At 49.0% G+C, this 25,520-nt stretch overlaps 2 protein-coding genes and 1 non-coding gene across 8 annotated transcripts in view; 1 reads left to right on the top strand and 2 right to left on the bottom strand.

Annotated features, from left to right (window-relative positions):
* Positions 1-3,195, bottom strand: part of DNAJC18 (DnaJ heat shock protein family (Hsp40) member C18) — a 31,589-nt gene extending 28,394 nt beyond the window's left edge. For all 4 annotated transcript variants that reach the window (XR_004033415.1, XM_030828365.1, XM_030828343.1 and 1 more), the window contains exons 1-2: positions 3,076-3,195; positions 1,052-1,238 (exon numbers count right to left, since the gene is read on the bottom strand). Coding sequence is in view for 3 of the 4 variants with exons in the window: in XM_030828365.1 (XP_030684225.1) it covers positions 1,052-1,238; positions 3,076-3,115 (227 nt within the window). In the remaining variant the exon portion in view is untranslated. The remainder of the gene's footprint in view (positions 1-1,051; positions 1,239-3,075) is intronic.
* An 8,470-nt stretch (positions 3,196-11,665) lies between these two features.
* On the top strand, positions 11,666-11,776 carry LOC115832075. The gene has a single exon (XR_004027543.1). It is a non-coding gene; the product is annotated as a U5 spliceosomal RNA (small nuclear RNA).
* Positions 11,777-12,302: 526 nt separating this feature from the next.
* ECSCR (endothelial cell surface expressed chemotaxis and apoptosis regulator) lies at positions 12,303-24,833 on the bottom strand. 3 transcript variants are annotated; one of them, XM_030828321.1, is made up of 10 exons: positions 24,706-24,833; positions 20,293-20,337; positions 19,911-19,961; positions 19,699-19,758; positions 18,658-18,702; positions 17,502-17,615; positions 17,000-17,098; positions 16,777-16,813; positions 12,828-12,924; positions 12,303-12,658 (listed from the first exon to the last, which is right to left on the bottom strand). In XM_030828321.1, exons 1-10 carry the CDS (start codon positions 24,764-24,766, stop codon positions 12,650-12,652), a joined length of 618 nt encoding a protein of 205 aa, XP_030684181.1. In that variant the 5' UTR covers positions 24,767-24,833; the 3' UTR covers positions 12,303-12,649. The 3 variants fall into 3 exon arrangements, with proteins under 3 accessions (XP_030684181.1, XP_030684195.1, XP_030684190.1); XM_030828330.1 differs by having other exon boundaries at positions 12,309-12,520; XM_030828335.1 differs by lacking the exon at positions 19,699-19,758 and having other exon boundaries at positions 24,706-24,817.
* Between the last annotated feature and the right edge of the window lie 687 nt (positions 24,834-25,520).

Genomic DNA, 25,520 nt, shown 5'->3' with positions numbered 1-25,520 from the left:
ACAGATGTGACCCACCATGCCTGGCCTCCATTTTTCTTGAGTCAGTTTCAGTAATTTGTGTCTTTCTAGGCATTTGTTGATTTTATCTAGGTTATCTAATTTGTTGGCATACAATTGTTCATAGTATTTAGATTGGTAGGGATATCCCTCTGTTTTTTTTTTTTTTTTTTTTTTTTTTTGAGAGACAGGGTCTTGCTCTGCTGTCCAGGCAGGAGTGCAGTGGTGCGATTACGACTCACTGTAGCTTCGACCTACTGGGTTCAAGCAATCCTCCTGCCTCAGCCTCCCAAGTAGCTGGGACTACAGTCTCGCACTACCACACCAAGCTAATTTTTGTATATACATTTTTTTTTTTTGGAAGAGAGGGGGTTTCACTGTATTGTTCAGGCTGTCTAGTTCCTTAAGGTAGATTAGGTTACTGATTTGGAGTCTTTTTTTAAAAAAATAAGCATTTAGAGCTATAAATTTCCTTCTAAGCACTGTTTTGGCTGCATCCTATACGTTTTAGTATGTCGTGTTTTCATTTTCACTCATCTCAAAGCATTTTCTAGCTTTCCTAGTGACTTATTCTGTGACCTGCTTGCTTATTAGGAGCTTGTAGTTTAATTTCCACATATTTATGAATTTCTCAAATTTCCCTTTGTTTTTGATTTCAGAGAACATACAACGTATGATTTCAATCTTTTTAAATTTACTGAGGCTTGTTTTATGACCTAAGATATGGTCTATCCTGGAGAATATTCTATGTATCCTTAAGAAGAAAATGATTCTGTTGTTGTTGAAAGAATGTCCTGTAAATGCGTGTTGTGTCTAGTCGGTTTCTGCTGCCTCTCTTAAAGTAGAAGTAGGGTAGTCAGTTCATGTTATACCTTAATATTCCACTTCTACTCAGTCTTCCTTCTGAGGTCAAGAAGCTAGTATGCTTCAATTATCATCATCATCATCATCATCATCATCATCATCATCATCAGTCAATACTTACATAGCACATCCAGGCACTCTTCTAAGCACTTTCCATAAAATCACTCATTTAATCTCACCACATGCTCACCTTTGTACCCCAAGCAGCTGTTCCTCACTATACGTGGAGTTCCCCTCACCCTGCCGGGTCTGAGTCCACTCATTCTCAGACCTCTTTTCCTTTTGTGCCTTCATGCAGTTACAGCAGCCACAGGGGTCATGACTCTCAGGAGGTGTGTCTTCTGGGTATTTGTTTCTTCTAACTGCATCAATGTAAGCTGCAAAGCAACAGCCCCTCCATTAGGTCTCCATTTGACCCTGAAAATCAACTTTGCAACCTGCCTTAGCTCTCTGGGAGGCTGCTCGTAAGCATGAGAAGGTAAGCGTGATGGCCAGGGCTAGGGATGTCATGCTGACTTTTAAGCATTCATACAAAGCTGAATAAACATGTTTCTCTGTGGTCCATGGTCAGAAGAGACACTGCTCATAAAATAGTATTTTTTGTTGCAGTGCCTCCCATCCCTAAAATTTAAAGTAGAGAGGAGTTCAATTCTTTTACACTAACAATTATAGAACTAATATATACCAAGGAACTTGGCTAGAAGATCAAGGGGGCAGATGGGTAAGACCTACTCCTGACCACAAAGAGGTTAGTTTAATGCAAGCTTGTCCGACCTGCAGCCCACAGGTGGCATGTGGCCCAGCACGGCTTTGAGCTCAACACAAATTCGTAAACTTTCTTAGAACATCATGAGAGCCAGGCGCGGTAGCTCACGCCTGTAATCCCAGCACTTTGGGAGGCCAAGGCGGGCGGATCACAAGGTCAGCTCGAGACCATCCTGGCTAACATGGTGAAACCCCGTCTCTACTAAAAATACAACAAATTAGCCGGGCGTGGTGGCGGGCGCCTGTAGTCCCAGCTGCTCGGGAGGCTGAGGCAGGAGAATGGCGTGAACCCGGGAGGCGGAGCTTGCAGTGAGCCGAGATCGCGCCACTGCACTGCAGCCTGGGCGATAGAGTGAGACTCCCTCTCAAAAAAAAAAAAAAAAGGTTATGAGTTTTTTTTGCAATTTTTTAAAGCTCATTAGCTGTCATCAGTTATTTAGTCGTCAGTTAGTGTATTTTATGTGTGGCCCAAGACAATTCTTCTTCCAATGTGGTTCAGGGAAGCCAAGAGATTGGATACCCCTGGTTTAAAGGGAGAAGAGTCAATAACAACACCTGCAGAATGTAAAGAGGGTCATAAGCAATACAGTCAAAAGGGGCAGAGCACTCATGTCTTCTCTGGAGGACCTGGGAAAGGCTTTCACAACATCTTTCTTCCGCTTAACATCCCTCAGCTACCTCCACCCACTGCTCCTGGACACTCTTCCTCTAAGTCGGCCTGGCTAACTCCGACGCATCCTTCTTGTCACCATTTGTAACACTTTCTGCAAGAAACCTCCCTTGACAGCCAGTCTGCGTTAGGTGCCTTGTCGGTGTGCTCTCCAATTCCCTGACCTTGCTGTGTATCCCAGGCGTTTTGTATTATTAGCCCGTTTTGTAATTAGCTGTTCAGTCGTCAAACTCTCTCAGTGGGCTGCGAGTTTTGTGAGCTAAGGGACCCGTGTCAGTCAAATCTCCACTGCAGAATCAACATTATGCGGGGCACACAATAGGTATTGGATCAATACTTTTTGCCTGACTCCAGGGTGGAAAAGGCTGGTCCTGATGCCGGCTGGAACGACATGATCAAACAGGGACTGAAGGTCAGGTGGCCCAGTTAGGCGAAAGATAAGGGCCAGGTTAGCAAGCTGCGGAGAGACCGCAGCACCCCACGGGCCCTCCAGTCACCCTGGCACGGGCGGGGCCTGAGAGCTGCGGGCCCTGGGCGGGGCAGGGCGGGGGCGGGGCTGGGGGGCCGAAGGCAACAAGTCGTCACCGGTGACTCTGGGCTCGCGGTCGGTCCCCAGCTTCCCTACCCCATCAGCAACCCTACTCAGGCTCAGCATCTTTTCACAGGCCTCTATCCATCACCTCAGACCCAGGATCTCAGCCCTTGTGCGTCTTCAGGATCCTCATCCCTGATCTCTCCCGAACGCCGCCCTATCCCTCCTTCAGGCGGGGACCTAGTACCTTCCGTCCAGCGCTCCCCGCTGCCCAGAGTCGCCGCCATATCGGTTCCCAATCAGCAGGTCCGCCGAGCCTCCCCCGCGCCCGAGGCTGAAAGAGAAGGGGGCGCGGAGCGCGGGGCACGCTGGTCATTGTAGTCCAGTCTATATGAGCTCCCGGGGCACTGGACTACAACTCCCGGCAGGCTCTGCGCCAGAGGCCGTGGGAGATGCAGAGAAGTGCTCGACCTTCGTCAGGAGACCTGTGGAAGAGTGCTGCTGCTAGCTGCCTGCAGCACGGTTCTTGGCTTTTCTTCATTTGTAGAGTTGGGATAGTGGCTTCGGCCCTGCCTAACCCTAGGGACATCCAAGGAGGGGCGACTGAAGTCCTGCCTGGAAAGGGCTTCGCAAACTATAGGCCAGAGGGTGACAGTATGACTATTATACTCCTCAGGGATGTCTTTTTGAAGCATACGCTAATGCCTGTTCTGTGCAGTCAGCGGTAGGCCCTGGAGATTCAGAGATGGGTTTTGGGAATGCCGAACCCAGCCTTTGGAAGCTTGAGTCAAGAAAATAGAAAAGTGATGTAGATTTATGGGGTTGGAGGGCAATCTCAGTATGCCCCTAACTGCCCCAGCTCCTCAGGCACTGGACATCAGAGGGTATCGGGGTGGAGAAAGAAGACATGGAAAGGTATTGGGGCCGGCATTAAGAGCCTGCATCTTTGCTGTTCCTGTCCTTCCTCCAACCCATCCTACTCCAACACCCCTCTGACACTTTTCTCCTCTCTTCCAGTCCAGTTGTCTCTTTAGCCCATTCGTTTCTTTTCTGAAGGACCAGACATTGAGATTAGTAAAAAGGAAATGAAGAAATAAATATTCTTGCTGTTCCTCATCCAGGTATGGATGGAACCTAGCAAAGAATAAAAGCAACACTTTCTTCATAGGTGGATGGCTACAGTTCATCCCCAAACAAAAAATTACCCAGAATTCACTGAGGTCTTACCCAAGAAGACCAAATCAATCATGATATCAACTAGCACCTACTTAGGCAGTTGGGGAGAGGTGTATATTCCTGGACGTAAACTTGGAAGGGTAAAAGCACCAAAGGGCATGCAGTTCCAGCCCTTGCCTACATCATTGACATCATGCCCATTAAAGAACTCAGAGAATGCCCGGGCACGGTGGCTTATGCCTGTAATCCCAACACTTTGGGAGGCCGAGGCAGGCGGATCGCGAGGTCAGGAGATAGAGACCATTCTGACCAACATGGTGAAACCCTGTCTCTACCAAAAATACAAAAATTAGCTGGGCATGGTGGCGTGTGTCTGTAGTCCCAGCTGCTTGGGAGGCTGAGGCAGGAGAATTGCTTGAACCCGGGAGGTGGAGGTTGTAGTGAGCCAAGGTCGTGTCACTGCACTCCAGCCTGGGCGACAGAGCGAGACTCTGTCTCAGAAAAAAAACAAAAAACAAAAAACAAAACTCAGAGAACAAGGCCTTTCAAGTGGAAAAAGCACTGGCCTAGAAGTTGTATAGGTGTTATATTAATAGCTGGGGTTTTGCCACAAATCATTGTGTGATCCTGAACATCTCTTTTTTCCTTCTTCTTTGGCCTCAGTCTCCCCACCTATAAAATGAGAAGGTTGGATTCAATTAGTAGTTTTGTTTGTTTGTTTTTTGAGACAGAGTCTCTGTCGCCAGGCTGGAGTGTAGTGGCGTAATCTCGGCTCACTGCAACCTCTGACTCTCCGGTTCAAGCGATTCTCCTGCCTCAGCCTCCCGAGTAGCTGGGACTACAGGCACACGCCACCATGCCCAGCTAATTTTTGTATTTTTCGTAGAGACGGGGTTTCACCATGTTGGCCAAGATGGCCTCGATCTCCTGACCTCATGATCCGCCCACCTCAGCCTCCCAAAGTGGTGGGATTACAGGCATGAGCCACCGCACCCGGCCTCAATTAGTAGTTTTTAAATTGAGGAATCCTTAAGGCTTAATGTGCAGATGTCTCTGGAATCTTCTATTGAGGAGTGGGAGTGGGGAGGAAGGCATAGCAGGGAAGGCACTAGCACCTCACCCTTCTTCAATCAAAGAAGTTCTGCTTTTTTCTGTTTTGTATTTTGTGGTCTACTAAAGGAAAGAAAACTCACTGTTTGAAAACTACCAAACTAGTTGACCACTAAAGGCTTGTGTCATTTGTAATATCAATTTCTCCTGGAGCACTTAAAGTCAGTGTTCTTTCCTCACCCCCACCTTCATAAGCACTGAGAAAGTAACAGTTGTCTAGAAATTTGGTCATTTTTACTTAATTTAGGAGGAGGAATTTAGCATAGTGGTTAAAAAATCTGCATAGGATTGCCATAGGATATAATAAGATAATGCTTGTAAAGCTTTTAGCACCTCATCTGGCATGTAGCATGTGTTTAATAAATGCTGGCCACTGTTATAGACTGGCTCAGAGGAAGAGAAACCATTTTTTATGGTTTGACATTGTAAATTAGGAGCAAAGGGGTGTATATGGGGTATATCATAAGGTCCTGGATATAACTAACTGGACCCCATTTCTGTCTATTTGGCAATCATTACCTGCAAATAAGACAAGAAGCAAAACACTGCCAAAAAGGGCTGGGAAGCTGCTTGTCCATGCACCCTAACCCCTGAATTCAGCCACTAAAACTGGTGATTTTCTCCCTTTCAGAAAGAGAAGAAGATGGCAAAAGTGAACTGGTATGAGAATGTTTTGGGTCATCCTAAATCCAATGAATTATGGATGTCCATAAACTTGAGAGGCAAAGGAGGCCCCAGAACCATGAGATGAGTCAAAAGCTCAGCTCTGGGACACCAGACCTATGACCAGCTAACTAATCCAGGAAGCACTGTGCTCACAGAAGGCTGGATCCTGAAGGTCCCACTTGTGCTGTGCAGCTGAGGGACCTGATCAGGGACATCCATCAGGTGGTTGAATATAAAAGGAAGTTCTTCTGGTTTGGGGAGGCTAGACTGCCTGCCCCAGAAGATGGACAGCTGAGGGCGGGATGGACCTTGGGGTCCAGGGGCACAGGGAAAAGGTCTGGAGGTACTACCTGGAGATGTTAGAATACCATGAAGTCAGAGGTGTTTGGCTGAGAGTGGGCTGTTAGAGCACTGTAGGGGTTAACTGGATTGAGAGGAGCAACTATGAATTATGAGACTATCTAGGAGCAGAGCCTAGGCTCAAGAGTATTGGACAAGATTTGGGAAGCTGGGGCCTCTTCCCAAATCATAGCTGCTGTCTGGTAGCTAAGCATCCTCTCTCCTCATCCTCTGAAACCTTACATCCCCTTCTTTTCCAGACTTCTTTTCATTTACTTCTAGAACAGTAACAAAAATGGTTTAACATTATGACCTTCTCAAATATTGCCAAGTATCCACATGTATTCTTCAGTTTGTTTACACCTCAACTAACACTTCTGGATGAATTTTTTTTTGTGATCACATCACTTGGACTAACGCAGAACTCTAAAGCTCAACGTTGAGAATACTTCTGTGCCAGTTTTTGCTTAAACTCATCAACTAGTTAGCAAAAATAATCCTCACTGTAAAGTTCAATTTTGTGTTTTGTAAAAGAGGAAGCTGTGGGCCCAAAGAATACAGGATGGAGATGCCAGTCGAAAAGGACCCGCAGGAAAAGTGAGAGGGTAACTCGGAAGGAGATAAGGGAAGAGAAATTGGGGTCTCCAAGGCAGTTCTCAAAGAGAAGGAGGTAGACGTGGAAAGAAGTTCGATGAAGAGAGAAAGGAGGGCATCCACAAATCCAGGAAAAGACTGGTGGACAGAATCACACAGTGTTTTCCAGCACATTCAAATTTAATAGAGTAGTACTAGCTGGGGTCGGGGAAATTGTGTGCCAGAACTAGGTCCAGGGGGTCTGCAATGATCCTTCATCTGCTAAACCATTTTACCTTAGGGCCAGCCTCAGATTTCTCTCAGTTTTCTCCACTTTATTTTTTTGAGGTAGGGTCTTATTCTGTTACATGGGCTGGAGTGCAGTGGTGCTATCATAACTCACTGCAGCCTTGATCTCTTGGGCTCAAGCGATCCTCCCACCTCAGCCTCCTGAGTAGCTGGACCACAGGCACATGCCACTATGCCCACTATGCCCGGCTTTTTTTTTAAGATATGGGATCTTACTATGTTACCCAGGCTGGTCTGGAACTCCTGGGTTCAAGCGATCCTGCCCCCAGGGACTTCCCAAGTGTTGGGATTACAGGCGCCTCCACTTACTTACATGTTGAACTGTAATGGATTCTTGCTGGTGATACTGAGGTTTGTCCTGTGCCCTATATGATTGAGATGCTGCCCCATCCAGCCCTAGAAGAAAGAAGCTGAGTAAATGATCCTCCTGTCCCACTGGGCCTGTGTGTCTGAGCTGGTTTATTGGTTGCCCTCCCATAGGATGGGGGAAGAAATGAGAGAAGGACATTCTGCAGCAAGCCCCCAATCCCCGCCACCTGTTCCTGTTTAAGGACCACATAGTCCTGTGTGAGAAAAGGGAGGAAGTCATCTTGTAAACGATCATCATCCTGTTGTCTAGACATGAAGGAAGAGATAGGGTTTCAGGGAAGCTGCAAGGGCTGCAGAAGGCTGCACTCAGATTTCCTGTCAGAGGTGGGGTCTTGGATTTGCATAAATAGTAGGCTCCTCCAGGAGAAACCTCTCTACTAGAGTTTGCTCCAGAGCAGAATTCAGCATTTAATTCATCCTCAACCCCTTCCCAAAGGACAGAGTTACTTAGCAACAGGAAAATCCACTTGGCTCATGTGGTACTGCGGTGTCAGTGTCAGGGTAAAAGCCTTTCAATCTCAAAGATTATTAATACCAGTTCTCTCCCTCTTCCCCCACATATAAATACCTTATGACTAACAGCTTATATATGCAGGTCGTTGCCCAGAGTCAGAGGAAAATGTGTGGTTTTATAATGAAGACGTCAGCTGAGTTACCTAGAGTGAAGCCCCATGTCCTTGACCTGATTAGTCCAGTATGATGAGCAGCTGTACTGAATGCCCATGGCAGGCAGAATAACAACAGCACAAACAGAATCCTAGACATTGTTATGTCATCTGAGGGGTTCCATCCCAATGGTGGATGTTGGATCAGAACTGGCTACTAAGTCTTGTGCTGTTGGCTGTGAGATTTAAATCAAATATATATGAATTATTTTAAAAATACTAGCCAAGGCCGGGTGCGGTGGCTCACGCCTGTAATCCCAGCACTTTGGAAGGCTGAGGTGGCCGGATCGCCTGAGGTCAGGAGTTCGAGACCAGCCTGCCCAACATGGTGAAATCCCATCTCTACTAAAAATACAAAATTAGCCAGGCGTGGTGTCGGGCACCTGTAATCCCAGCTACTCAGGAGGCTGAGGCAGGAGAATCGCTTGAACCTGGGAGGCAGAGGTTGCAGTGAGTGGAGATCGCGCCATTGCACTCCAGCCTGGCCCACAAGAGTGAAACTCCATCTCAAAAAAAAAAAACAAAAAACAAAAAACAAACAACTAGCCAGGTGTGATGGCTCACACCTATAATCCCAGCACTTTGGGAGGCTGAGGTGGGAGGATGTCTTGAGCCCCGTAGTTTGTAACCAGCCTAAGCAATGTAGCAGGACCTCATTTTTATAAAAAATTTAAATAAATTAGCCGGTTGTGGTGGCACACGTCTATAGTCCCAGCTACTTGGGAGGCTGAAGCAGGAGGATCATTTGAGACCAGGAGTTTGATGTTGCAGTGAGCTATGATTGTGCCATGCCACTGCACTCCAGCCTGGGAGGCAGAGCCAGACCTTGTCTTCCCTCCCCCCAAAAAATACTGCAGTATTGCTTTCGTAGGTTAGGTATCCCACAAAATAGACTCCGAGACGCTGAGATTTGCATACTAAAGGTTTCTTGGTGAGCACTCCTGGAACAACAGCTATAAGGAGTAAGGGAAGTAGGAATGGGGGCAAAATAATTGAGGCAAGGGGTCCAGGTCTTCATCCCCACTCCTAGCCCCCATCAGCCAGTCATCAACCAGCCGTGAGTCCTCAGCAGCCAACAATCCCACAGCTGGGGAACAAGTGCCTTGATCCTGAAGTGGGACCTGGGTGCTGGTGCCCTACTCCAAGCTGTCTGCTACAATTGCTCACTTCCCAAGTATCTCCACATTTATTATCCCGTTTTACCTAGCCACTAGCCTGTGAGTTAGCCAGGGCCAGGTAGGGCGCATTCTTCCCTGTTAATACACAGAAGAAATGGAACTCCTGAGAATGTGAAAGGCTTGTCCAGAGCTGCCTGCGACTTGTCTCTGGCTCCCACCCAGAGTGATCTCTACTTAGCACATTGGATTCATTTTTTATTACATCCAGAGTCTACAGAACTGTGGAACATAAGAATGAGAAAAGACAGTGAAGGCCAAGTCGTCCAGCCAGCTCACTTTAAAACCCGCCAGGCATGGTGGCTCATGCCTGTAATCCTAGCACTTTGGGAAGTCAAGACAGGAGGATCACTTGAGCTCAGGAGTTTGAGACCGGCCTGGCCAACACAGCAAGAGCCTGTATCTATAAAAAATTTAAAAAAATTAGCTAGGTGCAGTGGCTCATGCCAAGAGTCCCAGCTACTTAGGAAGCTGAGGTAGGATTGGTTGAGCTCAGGAACTCAAGGCTGCAGTGAGCCATGATTGTACCACTGCACTCCAGCCTGGGAGATGGAGTGAGACCCTGTCTCAAAAAAAAAAAGAAAAAAAAAAATGTCAAGATGTAAGAGAACAGGCTTGGAGGAGGGGGACAATTTCACCCAAAGTCAACCTGCAAGTCTGTGGCAGAGCTCAATCTTATGATCAGATTTCCTTCACCCAAGAGCCAGTTTAGATTAACTAGGAAGTGCTGGGCACAGTGTGTCACGCAGGAGCTATAGACATGGGCAGGTTACAGGCCCTGTCCTAGGGGATTTTAGAATACAGTAAGTTCTCTTCTCTTCTCCTTTTCTTTTTTTCCTTCCTCCCTTCCCTTCCTCCCTTCCTCCCTCCCTTCCTCCCTTCTTTCTTTCTTTCCTTCCTTCCTTCCTTTCTTTTTTCTTTCTTTCTTTCTTGTCTTTCTTTTTTTCCTTCCTTCCTTCCTTCCTTCCTTCCTTCTTTTCTTTCTTTCTTTCTTTCTCTTTCTTTCTTTCTTTCTTTCTTTCTTTCTTTCTTTCTTTCTTTCTTTCTTTCTTTCTTTTCTTTCTCTCTCTCTTTCTTTCTTTCTTTCTTTTCTCTTCCTTTGTTTTCTTTCTTTCACGTCTTACCCTGTCACCCAGGCTGGAGGAGAGTGGTGCAATCAACCATGGCTCACTGCAGCCTCTACCTCCCAGAAGCAAGTGATCCTCCTACCTCAGCCTCCCGAGTATCTGGGACCACAGGTATGTGCCACCACACCCTGCTAATTTTTGTATTTTTTTGTACAGACAAGGGCTTGCCATGTTGCCCAGCCTGGTTGATATGGTTTGGCTCTGTGTCTCCACCCAAATCTCATCTTGAATTTTAGTCCCCATAATCCCCAAATGTCGAGGGAGGGATCAGGTGGGTGGTGATTGGATAATGGGAGTGGTTTCCTCCATGCTGTTCTCATGGTAGTGAGTGAGTTCTCACGAGATCTGATAGTTTTATAAGGCAGTTTTTCCTGATCTTGCTCACTCTCTCTCCTGTTGCCTTGTGAAGAAGGTGCCTGCTTCCCCTTCCATCATGATTGTAAGTTTCATGAGGCCTCCCCAGCTATGCAGAACTGTGAGTCGACTAAACCTCTTTCCTTATAATTACTCAGTATTTCTTTATAGCAGTGTGAAAATGGTCTAATACACTTGTCTTGAACTCCTGCCTCAAGCGATCCTCCCATCTTGGCCTCCCAGAGTGCTGGGATTACAGGCATGTGCCACTATGCCCTGCTCACTAGGTTTTTACAGTCTCATTTTAATAGTTTTAATGAGACAGAGGAGATGAAACTTTTTGTTCTAGCCTGTCTCTCTCATCGCCTTGAGAAGTCCGAATCAGGAAAAAATAGCATATTGTTGCTTCAGAATGAGTAAGCTGTGTTCTTCCTATGTTCCAAATTGCCAATTAGCTGGTACTTATAAAGCTAAATACTCCTGAAAGACACACATGGACGACTCCTCCCTTGATTTTCCCCAAGATTCATTTCCAGACCAGTGTCATGGTAAACATGACTAAGACTAAGAAAGCAGACACCTCCTTTCTTTTCCTCCTTCTCTTTAAATGACTTTCCAGTATTTCTACAATTTTTTTTTCTATATTTGGACACAAGATAACTGTTGTACGGGGTAAAGTGGGTGGCGTTTGTGTTGATGAAGTCACAGACCTATCTTCACCACAAACCTCCCCAGGGTTCATCCCATAGCTAAGACCAAAGTGATGCATGTCTACCCGGGGGCAGGCAGAGGACATTTGCCCTCATCTCATTCACCTCTCCCCAAGAGGTGACTTAGGAACTTCCCTAAGAAGTTTCCTAGTCAAAACTTCTTTCTTGGTGACGACTGGTCACTGTTTACAGCCCCTTGTTTCTCTCCTCTATTGGAGTGGTTAGTCAGTCACCTCAACCCTACTAATAAAAATAAACCAGGTGATACTCTGGTTTCTCTTCAGATCATATAAATCTTTCACCTTTTACTAAAGATTCCTTTGGAGAGTTTTTTAGTTTTTAGCTAATTTTTTGAGGCTTTGCTTTAGCAAGGCTAGTATAAAGAAGAAGAAGGGAAAAAAAAATGGCTGGGTGTGGTGGGTCACACCTGTAATCCCAGCAGTTTGGGAGGCCAAGGCAAATGGATCACTTGAGGTCAGGAGTTCGAGACCAGCGTGACCAACATGGTAAAATCCTGTCGCTACTAAAAAAAATCCAAAAATTAGCCAGGCATGATGGCACGCACCTGTAGCTCCAGCTACTTGGGAGGCTGAACCAGGAGAACCACTTGAACCCTTGGGAGGCAGAGGTTGCCGTGAGCCAAGATCGCGCCACTGTGCTCCAGCCTGGGAGACAGAGTGAGACTACATCTCAAGAAAAAAAACAAAAGCAACAACAACAAAACCCAGGTGAATCTGATAAAACCTGACACAAAGTCCCTTCTATCAACCATCCAAGTTTCTCAGAGAGCTGCCCATAGGGGCAGAAACCTGCATGTATGTCTGGTCTAGGAAAGAAGGCCCAAAAGCTGCTAGAACATTCTGTTAAGAAATGCGCATGGGAGCATACACCTTAAAAGTAATTAGACTGCAGGCTAGAAAATAATTTTAATGCAAAGTAGAAAGTATCAATCCACCTCGTCACTTTCCTTGCTCTCGCTCTGTCACCTCCTCTTTTCCTGTGGCTCTGAGGAGGTGGGAGAAGCAGGCAGTATTTCCACAGCAGCTGTCCATATAGGAAAGAGTCTCCCCTACTGGTAGCTTGCTCCCAGATCTGGGGCAATGCTAGTGTCCTTTAGATCTAGGAGCAGACATGAAACAATAAAATAATTTACATGTGGTTCATTGCCTCTACTAATTCCATCTCTTCCTCCTTGTAGTCACAGGGCAGCTGCATCATCCTTGGACTCATGGGGACCCAAAGTTGCTTTTAAAGAACCTGCAAAATAAATGCATAATGGGGAAGGGTGAACTTTTTAGGACTGGAGGGGTACAGAAGAGGGGAGAAGAGCCAGGGTCTTTGAAAGTATCTCCTTTCTGGCCTGAAAGTAGGAGGAGGAGGGGAAAGGTGAATTTGGAGAAGGAAGGCAGAAAACAGAAAAATGTACCTTCTCTGCTGAGAGACTTTGTTTGCCATTATTCATGTTGATGTTCTTCATGGAGATAAGGGTGATGCTGTCTTTCTCTCCATTGGCTGTGGAGCAGCTGGGGGAGGAAGGGGGTCTGGGTTAAAGAGAGGAGGAGGGCAGGGCAATGGGGAGTCAAGGAACTGTGAGGTTGTTGAGACTTAGACCTTTGTCTCAAAAAATCTATATTTTGGTGGTGGATCATAATGAAATGAGAGTGTGCTTTGAAGACCAAAAGATGCATTTATTTATTTATTTAGAGATGGAGTCTCACTCTGTCACCCAGGCTGGAGTGCAATGGTGTGATCTCAGCTCGCTGCAACCTCCACCTAGTGGGTTCATGCCATTCTCCTGCCTCAGCCTCCTGAGTAGCTGGGATTACAAGCATGTGCCACCATGCCCGGCTAATTTTTGTATTTTTTAGTAGAGACAGGATTTTACCATGTTGGCCAGGCTGGTCTTGAACGCCTGACCTCAAATGATCCGGCCATCTTGGCCTCCCGAAGTGCTGGGATTACAGGTGTGAGCCACTGCACCTGGCCAAGACTTGCATTTAAATTTTGGTTTTACTACCTACTACTTGTTTGATCTTTACCAAGTTACAGCCTCTACTAAAGCCTCAATTTTATTTTTTTAGTTTTTATTGAGACAGGGTCTTGCTCTGTCACCCAGACTGGAGTGCTGTGGCACGATCACAGCTCACTGCAGCCTTGACCTCCTGAGCTCACACAATCTACCTGCCTCAGTCTCCCGAAGTACTGAGATTACAGGTGTGAGCCATCGCGTCTGCCAAAGCCTCACTTTTTTTTTTTTTAATCCCTTGAGATGGAGTCTTGCTCTGTCACCCAGGCTGGAGTGCAGTGGCACCATCTCAGCTCACTGCAACCTCCGCCTCTGGGTTCAAGCAATTCTCCTGCCTCAGCTTCCCGAGTAGCTGGGATTATAGGCGCCTGCCACTGTGCCCAGCTAATTTTTGTATTTTTAGTAGAGACTGGGTTTCACCATTTTGACCAGGCTGGTCTTGAACTCCTGACCTCGTGATCTGCCCACCTTGGCCTCCCAAAGTGCTGAGATTACAGGCGTGAGCCACCGCACCCGGCCTAAAGCCTCATTTTAAAAAATGTATAATGAAGTACTGTCTTGGCTTACACCTATAATCCCAGCATTTTGGGAGGCTGAGGCAGAAGGATCACTTGAGACCAGGAGTTTGAGACCAACCTGGCCAACATAGTGACATCTCATATCTATTTAAAAAATTAAAAATTAGCTGGGCATGGTGGCACATGCCTGTAGTCCCAGCTACTTGACAGGCTGAGGTGGGAGGATCATTTGAGCCCTGTTGGCATCATTGCACTCCAGCCTGGGCAACAGAGCAAGCCTGTCCTTTAAAAAAAAAAAAAAAAAAAAAAAAAAAAAGGCTGGGCGTGGTGGCTCATGCCTGTAATCCCAGCACTTTGGGAGGCTGAGGTTGGTGGATCACAAGGTCAGGAGTACGAGACCAGCCTGACCAACATGGTGAAACCCTGTCTCTACTAAAAATACAAAAATTAGTCAGGTGTGGTGGCGCATGCCTGTAGTCCCAGCTACTCGGGAGGCTGAGGCAGGAGAATCCCTTGAACCTGGGAGGCGGAGGTTGCAGTGAGCTGGGATCTTACCACTGCACTCTAGCCCAGGCAACAGAGCAAGACTCCATGTCAAAAAAAAAAAAAAAAGTAATATATACCTTGAATAATTGCTATAAAGATTTGAGATAATATTATAAAATATATACCATTGTGTTTGGCACATAATAGGTATTCAATAAGTGATTCCTAAGCTTAGAGAGAATGTCTTTTTATATTAGAATCTGAATTCCTACACTTTTCATGATGGGGTTATAGAGGCTTAGCCCTGGGGTTGAAGAGTTTCAGTCCATCTCCTGTCATTTGATTGTTCCCTTTCAGGTCTGCCCCTGTCCTGCCCACTCCAGCCCTGGCCTCAGAGGAGCCTGTCAGGATTGTATGTGTGTGGTATGTGTGTGTGGTGTGAGGGGTGTATATGTGTGGTATGGGGTATGTGGCGTGAGGTGTTGTCTGTGTGTGTGGTGTAATGCATGTGTGGTGTGTGTGTATGTGGTGTGGGGTGTGTGTGGTATGGGGTGTGTGCGGTATAGCGTGTGTGGGCTGTGTGTGTATGGTATGGGAATGTTATATGTGTGTATGTGATGTGTGGGGGAGTGTGTTTGTGTGGTGTGTGTGGTGTAAGGTGTATATGTTGTGTGTATGTATAATATAGGGTACATGTGTGTTTTTTATGTGGTGTGTGGGTTTGTGGTGTGTGTGTGGTTTGGGTGGGTGTGTGGTGTGTGTGTAGTATGAGGTATGTGTGTAATATGAGGTACGGGGTGTCTGTGTGTGATGCGTGTGTGGTTTGGGTGGGTGTGTGGTGTGAGTGTGTATAGTATGAGGTGTGTAGTGTAGTATAGGGTATGGGATGTGTGTGTGGTGTGGTGTGTGTGTATGGTATGGGGGGATGTGTTTGGTGTGTGGGGGTGTGGTGTATGTATGTTGTTTGGGTGGGTATGTTGGGTATGGGGTGTGGGGTGTGTGATGTGGGTATGCGTGGTGCGTTTGTGGTGTGTGTGTTGTTTGGGTAGGTGTGTGGGGAGGGTGGGTGTGTATAGTATGGGTATGAGGGTGGGTATGGTGTGGGTAGGTGTGTAGGGTATAGGGTGTGGGGTGTGTGTGTTTGTGCTGTGGATGTGTGGGGTATGGGGCATGTTGTGTGTTTATGATGTGTGTGGGATATGTGTATAGTATAGGGTGTATGTGTGGTGCATGGGGTGTATGTGGTGTGTGGGTGTGGTGTAGTGTGGGGTATGGGGATATGTTGTGTGTTTGTGGTGTATGTGGGGGTGTGTGTATAGTATGGGGTGTGTGTGGTGTGTGATGTGGTGGGGTGTGTGTGTAGCGTATGGGTGTGTGTGAGTAGTGTGGGGTGTGGGATGTGTTGTGTGTGGTGTGTATGTATGATGTGTGGGGTGTGTGGGTATAGGTTTAGTGGGGTGTGTGGTAGTGTGTGTGTGTGTGTATAGTATGGGATGTGTGTGTGGTGTGTGATGTGTGTGGGGTGTGGTGTGTGCGATGTGAGGCCTGTGGTGTATTTGAGGTGTGTGTGTGGAGGGGTGTATAGTATGGGGTGTGTGTGGTTTGGGGGGTGTGTGTGGTAGGTGGGTGTGTGTGTGTAGTGTAGGGTGTGGAGTGTGTGGTGTGTTTGTGATGTGTGTGGGGAGGTATGTATAGTATGGAGTGTGTGTGGTGTGTGATGTGTGGGTGTGTGTGGTGTGTGCATAGTGTGGGGTGTGGGGCATGTGGTATGTTTGAGGTGTGTTGGGGTGTGTGTATAGTATGGGATATGTGTGGTGTGTGGGGTGTGCGGTGTGTTTGTGATGTGTGTGTGTAGGTGTGTGTATAGTATGGAGTATGTGTGTGGTGTGTGGGGTGTGTAGTGTGTGTGTAGTGGGGTGTGTGGTGTGTTTGATGAGTGGGGTGTGTGTGTGTGGTGTGTGGGTATGTGTCTGTAGGGGTGTGGGGTGTGTGGTGTGTTTGAGGTGTGTGGGATGTGTGTGGGGGGGTTGCATGGTGTGTGAGATGTGTGTCTAGTGGGGTGTGTGGTATGTGGTGTGTTTGAGGTGTGTGGGAGGTGTGTATAACATGGGGGGTGTGTGTGATGTATGATGTATGTAATGTGTGTGGTGTGTGGTGTGTGCGTGTGTGTAGTGAGGTGTAGGGTGTGTGGTGGGTTTGAGGTGTGTGTGTGTGTGTGTGTGTGATGTGTGAGGGTGTCTGGTGTATGGGTGTGTGGATGTGTGGGTGTGGAAGGCAGGAAGTGTTGGTTCCCTCTGGGAGTTGGGGTCTGGGTGTCAGATAGAAGATTTTTCTGACGGTCTTACCTTTCAGACAGCCCTGAACTCCCAGGTTTCTGGGGATCTGTAAAAAGCCAAAGGCACACGTTGGGGCTCACATGCTACAACTCAGAAGTCCAGCCTTCCTCTCAAAGCCCACCTGGGGACCCTCCGGCTCATAGAGTGGCAGATGCAGGCTGGTGTGAGCTGGGGCTCTAGCCCTGGGTCTGCCAGCAGAGAGGAAAAGAGTCCCCGAGGGCAGGGCACGCACCTTCAGACTCCTTGCTCTTCCGACACTTGAATCTCAGGCTGACCACACCGACTAGGACGATCACCACAACCACCAGGATGACAATGAAGCTGATAACACCTGAACAGAGAAAAGAATGGGGCGAAGGGGGCCAGTCGGGGAGGGCAAAGGGGCCAACAAGAGTCCGGCATTCCCTTTCCAGATAAGTACTGTGTACACAGTCTCCAGGAGCAAAGTGAGTTCCATTTCTCTGCTGAACAGGTGAGTTCTCAGCCTGCCGCCCCCTAGCCAGAGTGGGCTCTCCAGCCCGACTCCATCCCCGCATGAGAACATGGAACCCAGCACAGCCAAGAAGAGCTGACTGGCGGGGCAGGGGCCCCCCTCCCACAAGGGTCTTCCTCATCAGCCAGAACCTCCTGGAACAAATGGGTGAGATTTGAACTTGCGTTTCCAGACCTAGAGTCCAAGTCAATTCCAGGGGTGGGGTTCCCTCCTATGTCCCACCTTCTCCTCCCGCTCTCACCAAATGCAGCCACAGTGAGCACAGTCTCTGACGTGGGGCTGGGTAGGATGGTCGCATCTTCCCTCATGCTCAGGCTCATGGTGGTTGAATTGGGGGGAACAGTTTGAAATGTGTCTAAAATGGAGTGGAGTCAGGGGCATCAGCAAAGGGGACTGACACAGGGAAGCTAAAGCTAGCTTCCCTCCCACTTCCCCCTAGGGAAGGACCGGAATTTATGCTGCAGAGCTAGGAGGTCAGGCTGGGCAAAATAGAGCCGTCTGTGTTGTGCCAAGGTTGAGGTGGGAGGAATGTTCCTGCTCAGGCAAGGCTCCAACAAACCAGGCTGCCTGTTAAGGGGCACAGATTTCCGGCCCTCTTAAAAACTGCTATGTTGGCCTGGTGCGGTGGCTCATGCCTGTAATCACAGTACTTTGGGAGGCCAAGATGGGTGGATCAATTGAAGTCAGGAATTTGAGACCAGCCTGGCCAACATGGTGAAACCCCATCTCTCCTAAAAAAAAAAAAAAAAAAAAAAAAAAAAAAAGACAGGGCACAGTGGCTCATGCCTGTAATCCCAGCACTTTGGGATTCCAAGGCGGGCAGATCATGAGGTCAGGAGTTCAAGACCAGCCTGGCCAATATGGTGAAATCCCATCTCTACTAAAAATACAAAAATTAGCCAGGCATGGTGATGCGTGCCTATAGTCCCAGCTACTTAGGTGGCTGAGGCAGGAGAATCGTTTGAACCTGGGAGGCAGGGGTTGCAGTGAGCCAAGATTGTGCCACTGCACTCCAACATAGACAACAGAGGGAGACTCCGTCTCAAAACAAAAAACAAAAAAACAAAAACTAGCTGGGCCTTGTGGCGCATGCCTGTAATCCCAGCTACTCAGGAGGAGGAGGTTGCAGAGAGCCGGGATCGCACCACTGCACCCCAGCCTGGACGACAGAACAAGACTCCTTCTCAACACCAAAAAAGGTGCTATGTCACCTGTGTCTTCCCTCCTCAACCCATTGTACTTCAGGCCCAATTGCTGTTCCGCTTATCTCTCCTCACTCCCCCTTCCCAAATAAGTTTGGGAGAATAAAAAATCTGAGAGCCAAGGGATAAGATGAGAGAAAGGGTCACAGACATCTCCTGCTGACTTCTCTTCAGGGTGAGTGCAGCAGGACATACCTCTGCTTGTGCCTCCGTCTCTTCCACTGCTGGGGACACCTGCGCCTGCACCATGAAACAGCATGACCAAGATGGGGGCATCCCCCAGCAGCTCTTCTCCCTCTCTGCTAAGCAAAGGCCAGTCTTCCCTGCCTGAGAGGACTCTAGCCCTTTCTCAGCCTTTTCTGCCTTCCTTTTCCTGCATTTTGGGGTATCCTTCCCCTCCCTCTCCTCTCTGGGTATGCCTTTCTCAGTCTCAAGTCTAAGCTCCTTTTACCTTCGTTGTGACCAGGCCCAAGTTCCTGTCTCTACGCCCCACCAGGCCTCTTTCTTTCCTGAGCCAGAGTGCCACTGATGTGGGTCCCGACCCCTGTGGCCTCCTGAAGAGGGCAGAAGGAACCCATCCAGATGGAACCTGGTGTTTTTCATCGCTGCCCCCCGCCCTGGGCACTCAACAAGTCCTGATGTGTGCATCTGTGGCTTGGCCCAAGTTAGGCCCAACCAGGTCGGGGAAAGCCCGTCCACGGTGCCTGCCTCGGCGTCACAGGTTTACTGGCTGCCATGGGGGTCTGCACGGCCTTCTTTGGAGCTGCTGTGAATGAGGAAGCACATGCGGGCCTGCTCAGGGCCTTGGCCGGCGTGTGCACTGGGTGGGCTCTTCAGTCCAAAGTCTTCCTCTTCTTTCCTGCTTTCAGTTCTAGACAGGGCCATTCTCTTGTTCACCTCTGGGCAGTTCCCTCTGCCTGGAATAAGCCCCACTACTCTCCACCCCACAGCCTCCACATGCTCAGCTGACCCCTTCTCAGCTCGGCTTCAGAAGCCGCTTCTGGGAGTCATCCCTGGCCCCCAAGTCCGAAGTGACTGACATGGGCCTGGGCTCCCACACTTCTGCTTGTGCCCACCGCAGCCCTTCTCACCCTGCATGTCATCATCAGTGTGAGGGTCTGTTTCCTTGTCTGTTCCCCCTCACCCCAGTCTATATTCTCTTTTAGAGCAGAAGCTGTGTCAGGGTCCTCACTGGACCCTTCCTGGATGGCATTTGTAGTCTGAATGACACAGTACCTGGGGTACCTGTGCTGGACAGATGGCTTGGGCTGTTAGCATCTGAGGAAGGGATGTATCCTGCAAGGACAGAGGCAGATAGGGAGTGGGAGATGGGGTAGGTTTAGTGACACCACACTCCCTCGCTCATCCAAGAACCCCTGGGCTCCAAGCAGGTCTGAATGAATGGGTGTGGGGCAGGAGCAGGGACCTCAGCAACCGCACTCACTCACCTGGGTTGGAAGAAACTGGCTCTGTGGTCAGACTTAGACCGCCAAGTCCTCCTGAAACAGAACACCTGAGGCTGAGGGGTGCACAGCCTGCTACTCTTCCATCTCCCTCTCTTCTTCCCTAGATCTGTGTGTCTTTCTCCCTACCCCATCCCCCACCCCTCATTCCCAACCATTCACCTCTTTTTTCTTTCAAGGCATATTAGACTCGGCTAGGCTGAAAAAAAATCCTTAGATGAGCTCAGCCTTGGTGAGTCCTGAGAGCTCCCGCTCCAGCCGCAGCCCCAGCCCCCTGAGGTTAAGGCTAAATTGGCATAGAGCTCCTTTCACCCTTCCTAAGCTCCTAGGCCTACACGCTGGAGTAGACCCATATGTTTGGTCTTACCCTGAGAGCTAGAGGTCTGGGTCATTGTGGGCTGGCAGTTGTGGCCTGCAAGAGAAAGCAAAACACACAGCTTGGTAAGTCCCCTGCCCAGCACAGAGCCTAGAGAGGAACCCTTAGAATAACTTCTGGGCCAGCCTGGGCAACATAGCAAGACCCTGTCTCTAAAAAAAAGGTTTTTTGTTTGTTTGTTTGTTTTAATTCTCCAGGCACAGTAGTGCACACCTGGAGTCCTAGCTACTCAGGAGGCTGAGGTGGGAGGACTGCTTGAGACCAGAAGGTTGAGGCTGGCTGCAGTGAGCTATGATTACACCACTGCACTCCAGCCTGGGCAACAGATGGAGGCCCTATCTCAACAAAAAAAAAAAGAAAAAGAAAAAAGAAAAGAAAACACTGGCTAGGTGCGGTGGTTCACACCTATAATCCCAGCACTTAGGGAGGCTGAGGTGGGTAGATCACTTGAGGTCAGGAGTTCAAGACTAGCCTGGCCAACATGGTGAAACCCTGCCTCTACTAAAAATACAAAAATTAGCAGGCCTGATGCGCACGCCTATAATCCCAGCTGCTTGGGAGGCTGAGGCATGAGAATCGCTTGAACCTGGGAGGTGGAGGTTGCAGTGAGCTGAGATCGTGCCATTGCTCTCCAGCCTGGGCGACAAAGTGAGACTCCATCTCAAAAAAAAAAAAAAAAAAAGAAAACAAAACAGAAAAAGCATTTTGGCTTTCTAAGCCTACCATGCTGGAAGGCAGACACACTAGGCAGAGGGCTAAAGGATGTGGGCTGTGGCTCACGGTGCTGGCTTCCTCTGAGACTGACTCAATAGCAACATCACCACCACCTCATGGCTCAGAGTCCCGAAGTCCTTCCCTGTCTCTTCAATCTGGCATGGGCATTTTACCAACCTGATGCAGAGTCAGGAGAAGGTTATTTTAAACTAGTGACATTTCTAAGGACAGAAGATCAATGACCTGCCACACCTAGACAAGGAAGGGCCCAGGACTCCAGGTCTCTAGGCTAATGTTTACCTTAAGCTGCTGTCACCCTGGTCCTGCCCCCAGGGAAGGGGCTAATAGATGGGAAGGTGAGTGAGATGGGGATGGGGATTAGGGCTTGTATCTTGGCTAGAGGTAGGGGCCTGTGCATAAAGTAAGTTCTGAGGTATATATAGGAGGCAGGGAAGCTCTAGCATGAGCAACCCATTCACTCTCACAGGCAGAGGATACATAGGAAATGGTTGTTATTGACCAAACCCAGATTGGGGTCGGTCACCAAAAGTCCCCAGTCAGAAGCCCTCACTGGCTTTTTTGTATGTACACATGTGTCTGCGGGGCTCTATGCAAATGTGTGTGCATGCTCGTGTGCCCTTGTGTGTGTCCTGCTGTGTATGTGGAACCTGAAAGGTCAGGTTGTATTTGCTCATTTTCCACAATGAAATCATTCTTGAAACCTGTGAACAATGTGAAAGGAAAACAACGTGGGGAAGTGGAGCCGCCCAGCTGGGTTCCCGTCCCTCTGCTTGAGCGGGGACTGCAGCCCCTGGCCTGGCTCTGCTGCTCCCTTGGCCTCTCAGCATCAGGGGAGCATTCAGCCCAGGCCTGGGTAGACAGAGGCGGCCGGGTGCCAGGGGCCCACCCCAGCCTGTGGCAGCCTGCTGCTCTGCTTATTTTCCTTAAGCCACTGCCTTCCTCCATGGGGCTATCATTTGGATAGTGTAGAATTAATTGCTTCCAAGTGTAAAATTACCAAACCCTGGGCCATGTTTTTCTAGATCACCATTTCTGAGAGCCCCATTCCCTTGCTGGGGAGAGGGGGATGGTCAAGAGGGGAGTTAAAATTTATAGGAAGCCCAGGCTAGAGAAAACCCTTTCTAGCTGGGGAGGACCCTGGGAGAATCCTTTTAACCCAAGGCATGTCCTGAAAACATGTATCAGTTACTAATCCAGCATATCTAATGTACTTTTTTTTTGAGACAGAGTTTCGCTCTTGGTCACCCAGGCTGGAGTGCAGTGGCGCGATCTCAGCTCACTGCAACCTCCGCCTCCCAGGCTCAAGCGATTCTCCTGCCTCAGCCTCCTGAGCGGCTGGGATTACAGGCGCCTGCCACCATGCCCGGCTAATTTTTGTATTTTTAGTAGAGATGGTGTTTCAGCATGTTGGCCAGGCTGGTCTCAAACTCCTGACCTCAGGTGATCCATCTGCCTCAGCATCCCAAAGTGCTGGGATTACAGGCATGAGCCACCGAGCCCGGCCTAATGTACTGTCTAAATGCTGTACGGTTATAACTTAGTTTTTGGTGGGAAGGCACAGGGAACTGCCCTCCTGCATTTATCTAGAAAGAAAATTATTCAGTGGCTTGGGAGGAGTTCCAAAGTCACAAGCTTCAAGACCCTGCTCTTTCTTTGCCTCTTGCCCCACCCACTACCCAAACTTTTTGTCACCAACAAAGATTCCTCTGCGAGTAGGGGAGGGACTTAGGGAGCATCTGTGTCTACAGTCGAGGGTGTCTCTGATCACTGGGCCTGCAGATTCCCAAAGAGCTCTAGCCACAGGAATTTTTGATTTCCCAGGTCTCCCCTCTCTAATCCTGTCTGTTTTATCCCCTTCTAGTCTATCTCCACACACACCCCTCCCCATTTTTTCCTCAAAAGCATAGTTTAGTAGTTAAAATCGTGGATTTTAATCGAGCCTGGCAAGCCTGAGTTCAAGTCCTGGCTTTGTCGCTGTCTGACCTAGGCCTCAGTTTACTTTACTTTGAAGTGCAAGTGACCAGCCTGGGCAACATGGTAAAACCTTGTCTCTACAAAAAAATGCAAAAATTAGCTGGGTGTGGTGGTATGTGCCTGTAGCCCCCAGCTACACAGGAGGCTAAGGCAGGAGGATTGCTTGAGCCCAGGAGGTCAAGGCTGCAGTGAGCCATGATCATGCCACTGCAACTCTGGCCTGGGCAATGGAGCGACCCTGTCTCAAAAATAACTAAGTAAAATGCATTTGGTATTAGTACCTCGCAAGTTGTTGTGAGGGAAGGAAAATGCATATGAAGCACTTAACGCAGTGCCTGATATGCTCAATGAGGCCAGACACTTTTGTTTTTGCCCCGTTCTCTCAAATCCTCCCAGTCTCAAGTCTGCACTGCCTCTGGGTATCCATAGTCAAGTCCCTTTATGGGCCTGAATGTGCTCAGGATTCCTCAGTCCACCAAGATGAAGGAGCCAGGAAGTGCTCTGCACACTTCAGGATGAAGGGTTAGGAAACTCAGGGCGGGTGATAGCGGCTTAGGTACAGCTGACACAGGGCATTTGAGAGCGCTGGCACTTGCCTGGGAGAAAACAGTGGGTAGGGAGGCTGGGAAAAGTCTAGGCCTGTGAAAATGCCACCTCATGAGCTTCACCTGCAGTTTCCACAACAGCCTCGTCCCCCAGCCCCAGACCTGTGACTCTGTTATGGAGGGCGTAACAGGGGATGGGGACAATCAGAGTCTTGTCCTCCAGTCCATGGGCTTTTAGAGAAATGCCTGACTTCTCCGGGAGGCAGTGTTCTGGTACTCAGGCCCTCTTACCCACCACTGACGGGGGGCCACCAACCCTCCCCATCCGAGCCCTCTTGCGCACTCTTTCTGCTGCTTTGAGCACAGAGGATTTGTAGAGGGTGAGGCGGGGGCAGAGCAGGGATGGTCAAAGGGAAGTTGCTGCCCTGTGAGTCAGAATGCCCTGGACTCGTCATGATTCCCAGCAACTGCTCCCTAATGAGAGGACCCCTATGAGCAGCTTCACAACTCACTGGCTGGCAGCGCCTGTCAGACAGGTGCCATTTCCAAGTAGCCTCTCCTGGAGGTCATCTCCTCTAGCCCCCTGGGTGTGAGAATGTTATGCACATCCTCCTTGGTGAATAGTTCTTTGTGTCTAACCTGAGTCCCTCTTGCTGTGATTTAACTTTAAAATCAACATTAGGAATTCCTAGGTTGCTACTCCTCATGTGAAAGGAGAGAACAGATCCCCTGTGAAGCCCAAGGTGCAGAGGTTTTGTGTTAGAACAGTTGATAGAGTGGCCCTCGTCAGCCCTGCCCCAAGATCAGAGGGTGAGGGTCATGAGTAGCCTGAGCACATCCTAGAAGGAGCTTTGGGCCTGGGTCTCGCACTAACACAGCTCCCTCCCACGATTCAGGAGGCCAGCCTCTATGGGGAGCCCAGCTCCCCAGGACAATTTCCCACAAGAGGGTTTAACCTTAGCTCCATTTTACCCCTGCCCGGTAATCAGGACCCCCCAATCCAACTGATCCCCTTCATGGAAAGGCTCTGGAATTTCCCCTGGGCACAGCCCCTGGATGGAAAGCATGTGTCTCCTGAGAAAGAGACCGATGCCTAGAATGGCCAGCTGCGGAGAGGAATTGCTGTGGGAAAGCGGCAGGCGCCTCTTACCTCGGAACAGGAGGAAGCCCAGGATCACCCAGCACAGCTGCATGGCTCCTGCGGTGCCCATGTCAGCTGGGTATGTGGCGGGCAGGCAGCAGCTCAGTGGAGGCTCTGTCCATAGTGGAGAAGAGAGAGGGAGTGCTGGGGCGGGATGGGGGTGGGGACTGGCTCTCCAGGAGCTTCCTGTCAAAAGAATAGAAGGAAACACATTGGGACCAGCTCCAGGGGCCCTGCTCAGCCATGTCCAGATGAGGATGTGAGGCTGCAGCAGCGACTGTGCCCACCCAGCATGGCCTCTAGTGCCTATGCACAATGACCAACCATGGCAACCCGGCCCCATCCCCATTCTCTTCCCTTCTGAGGGGTCCATCAAGTTCCACCACAGACCACCTGGGGGTTTTCCTGGAATCTAACACCAATCCCACCCAGTACTGTTTCAGACCAGGTTCTCCTTTCCCATGATTCAGCCTGGAAGCCCAGCCCACCAGCCGCCCATGCTCCCTGGACTCTGAATTCTCCACATTCCTCTCCCTCCTCAGGGATCCCAATGCAGATAGGACTCCCCACATCTTTCAGAGAGGCCCTATATGCATGATTATTATTCCTTTTTTACTTTTTTTTTTAAGAGATGGGGTCTTGGTCGGGTACGGTGGCTCACGCCTGTAATCCCAGCACTTTGGGAGGCCGAGATGGGCAGATCACGAGGTCAGGAGATTGAGACCATCCTGGCTAACATGGTGAAACCCCGTCTCTACTAAAAATACAAAAAATTAGCCAGTTGTGGTGGTGGGTGCCTGTAGTCTCAGCTACTTGGGAGGCTG

Source organism: Nomascus leucogenys, chromosome 2, assembly GCF_006542625.1.
Source record: "Nomascus leucogenys isolate Asia chromosome 2, Asia_NLE_v1, whole genome shotgun sequence".
In the NCBI taxonomy this organism is placed as follows: Eukaryota; Metazoa; Chordata; class Mammalia; order Primates; family Hylobatidae; genus Nomascus; species Nomascus leucogenys.
This window is presented reverse-complemented; position numbering and strand designations above follow the sequence as displayed.

What these genes read in the sequence shown, in the direction of transcription:
- ECSCR (XM_030828321.1), bottom strand. Translation starts at nt 24,766, where the DNA reads ATGGGCACCGCAGGAGCCATGCAGCTGTGCTGGGTGATCCTGGGCTTC. An exon ending in GCCAGTTTCTTCCAACCCAG is followed by an intron (nt 19,759 to 19,910) that starts GTGAGTGAGTGC and finishes CTGTCCTTGCAG; the next exon opens with GATACATCCCTTCCTCAGAT. An exon ending in GTCCAGCACAGGTACCCCAG is followed by an intron (nt 18,703 to 19,698) that starts GTACTGTGTCAT and finishes TTCATGGTGCAG; the next exon opens with GCGCAGGTGTCCCCAGCAGT.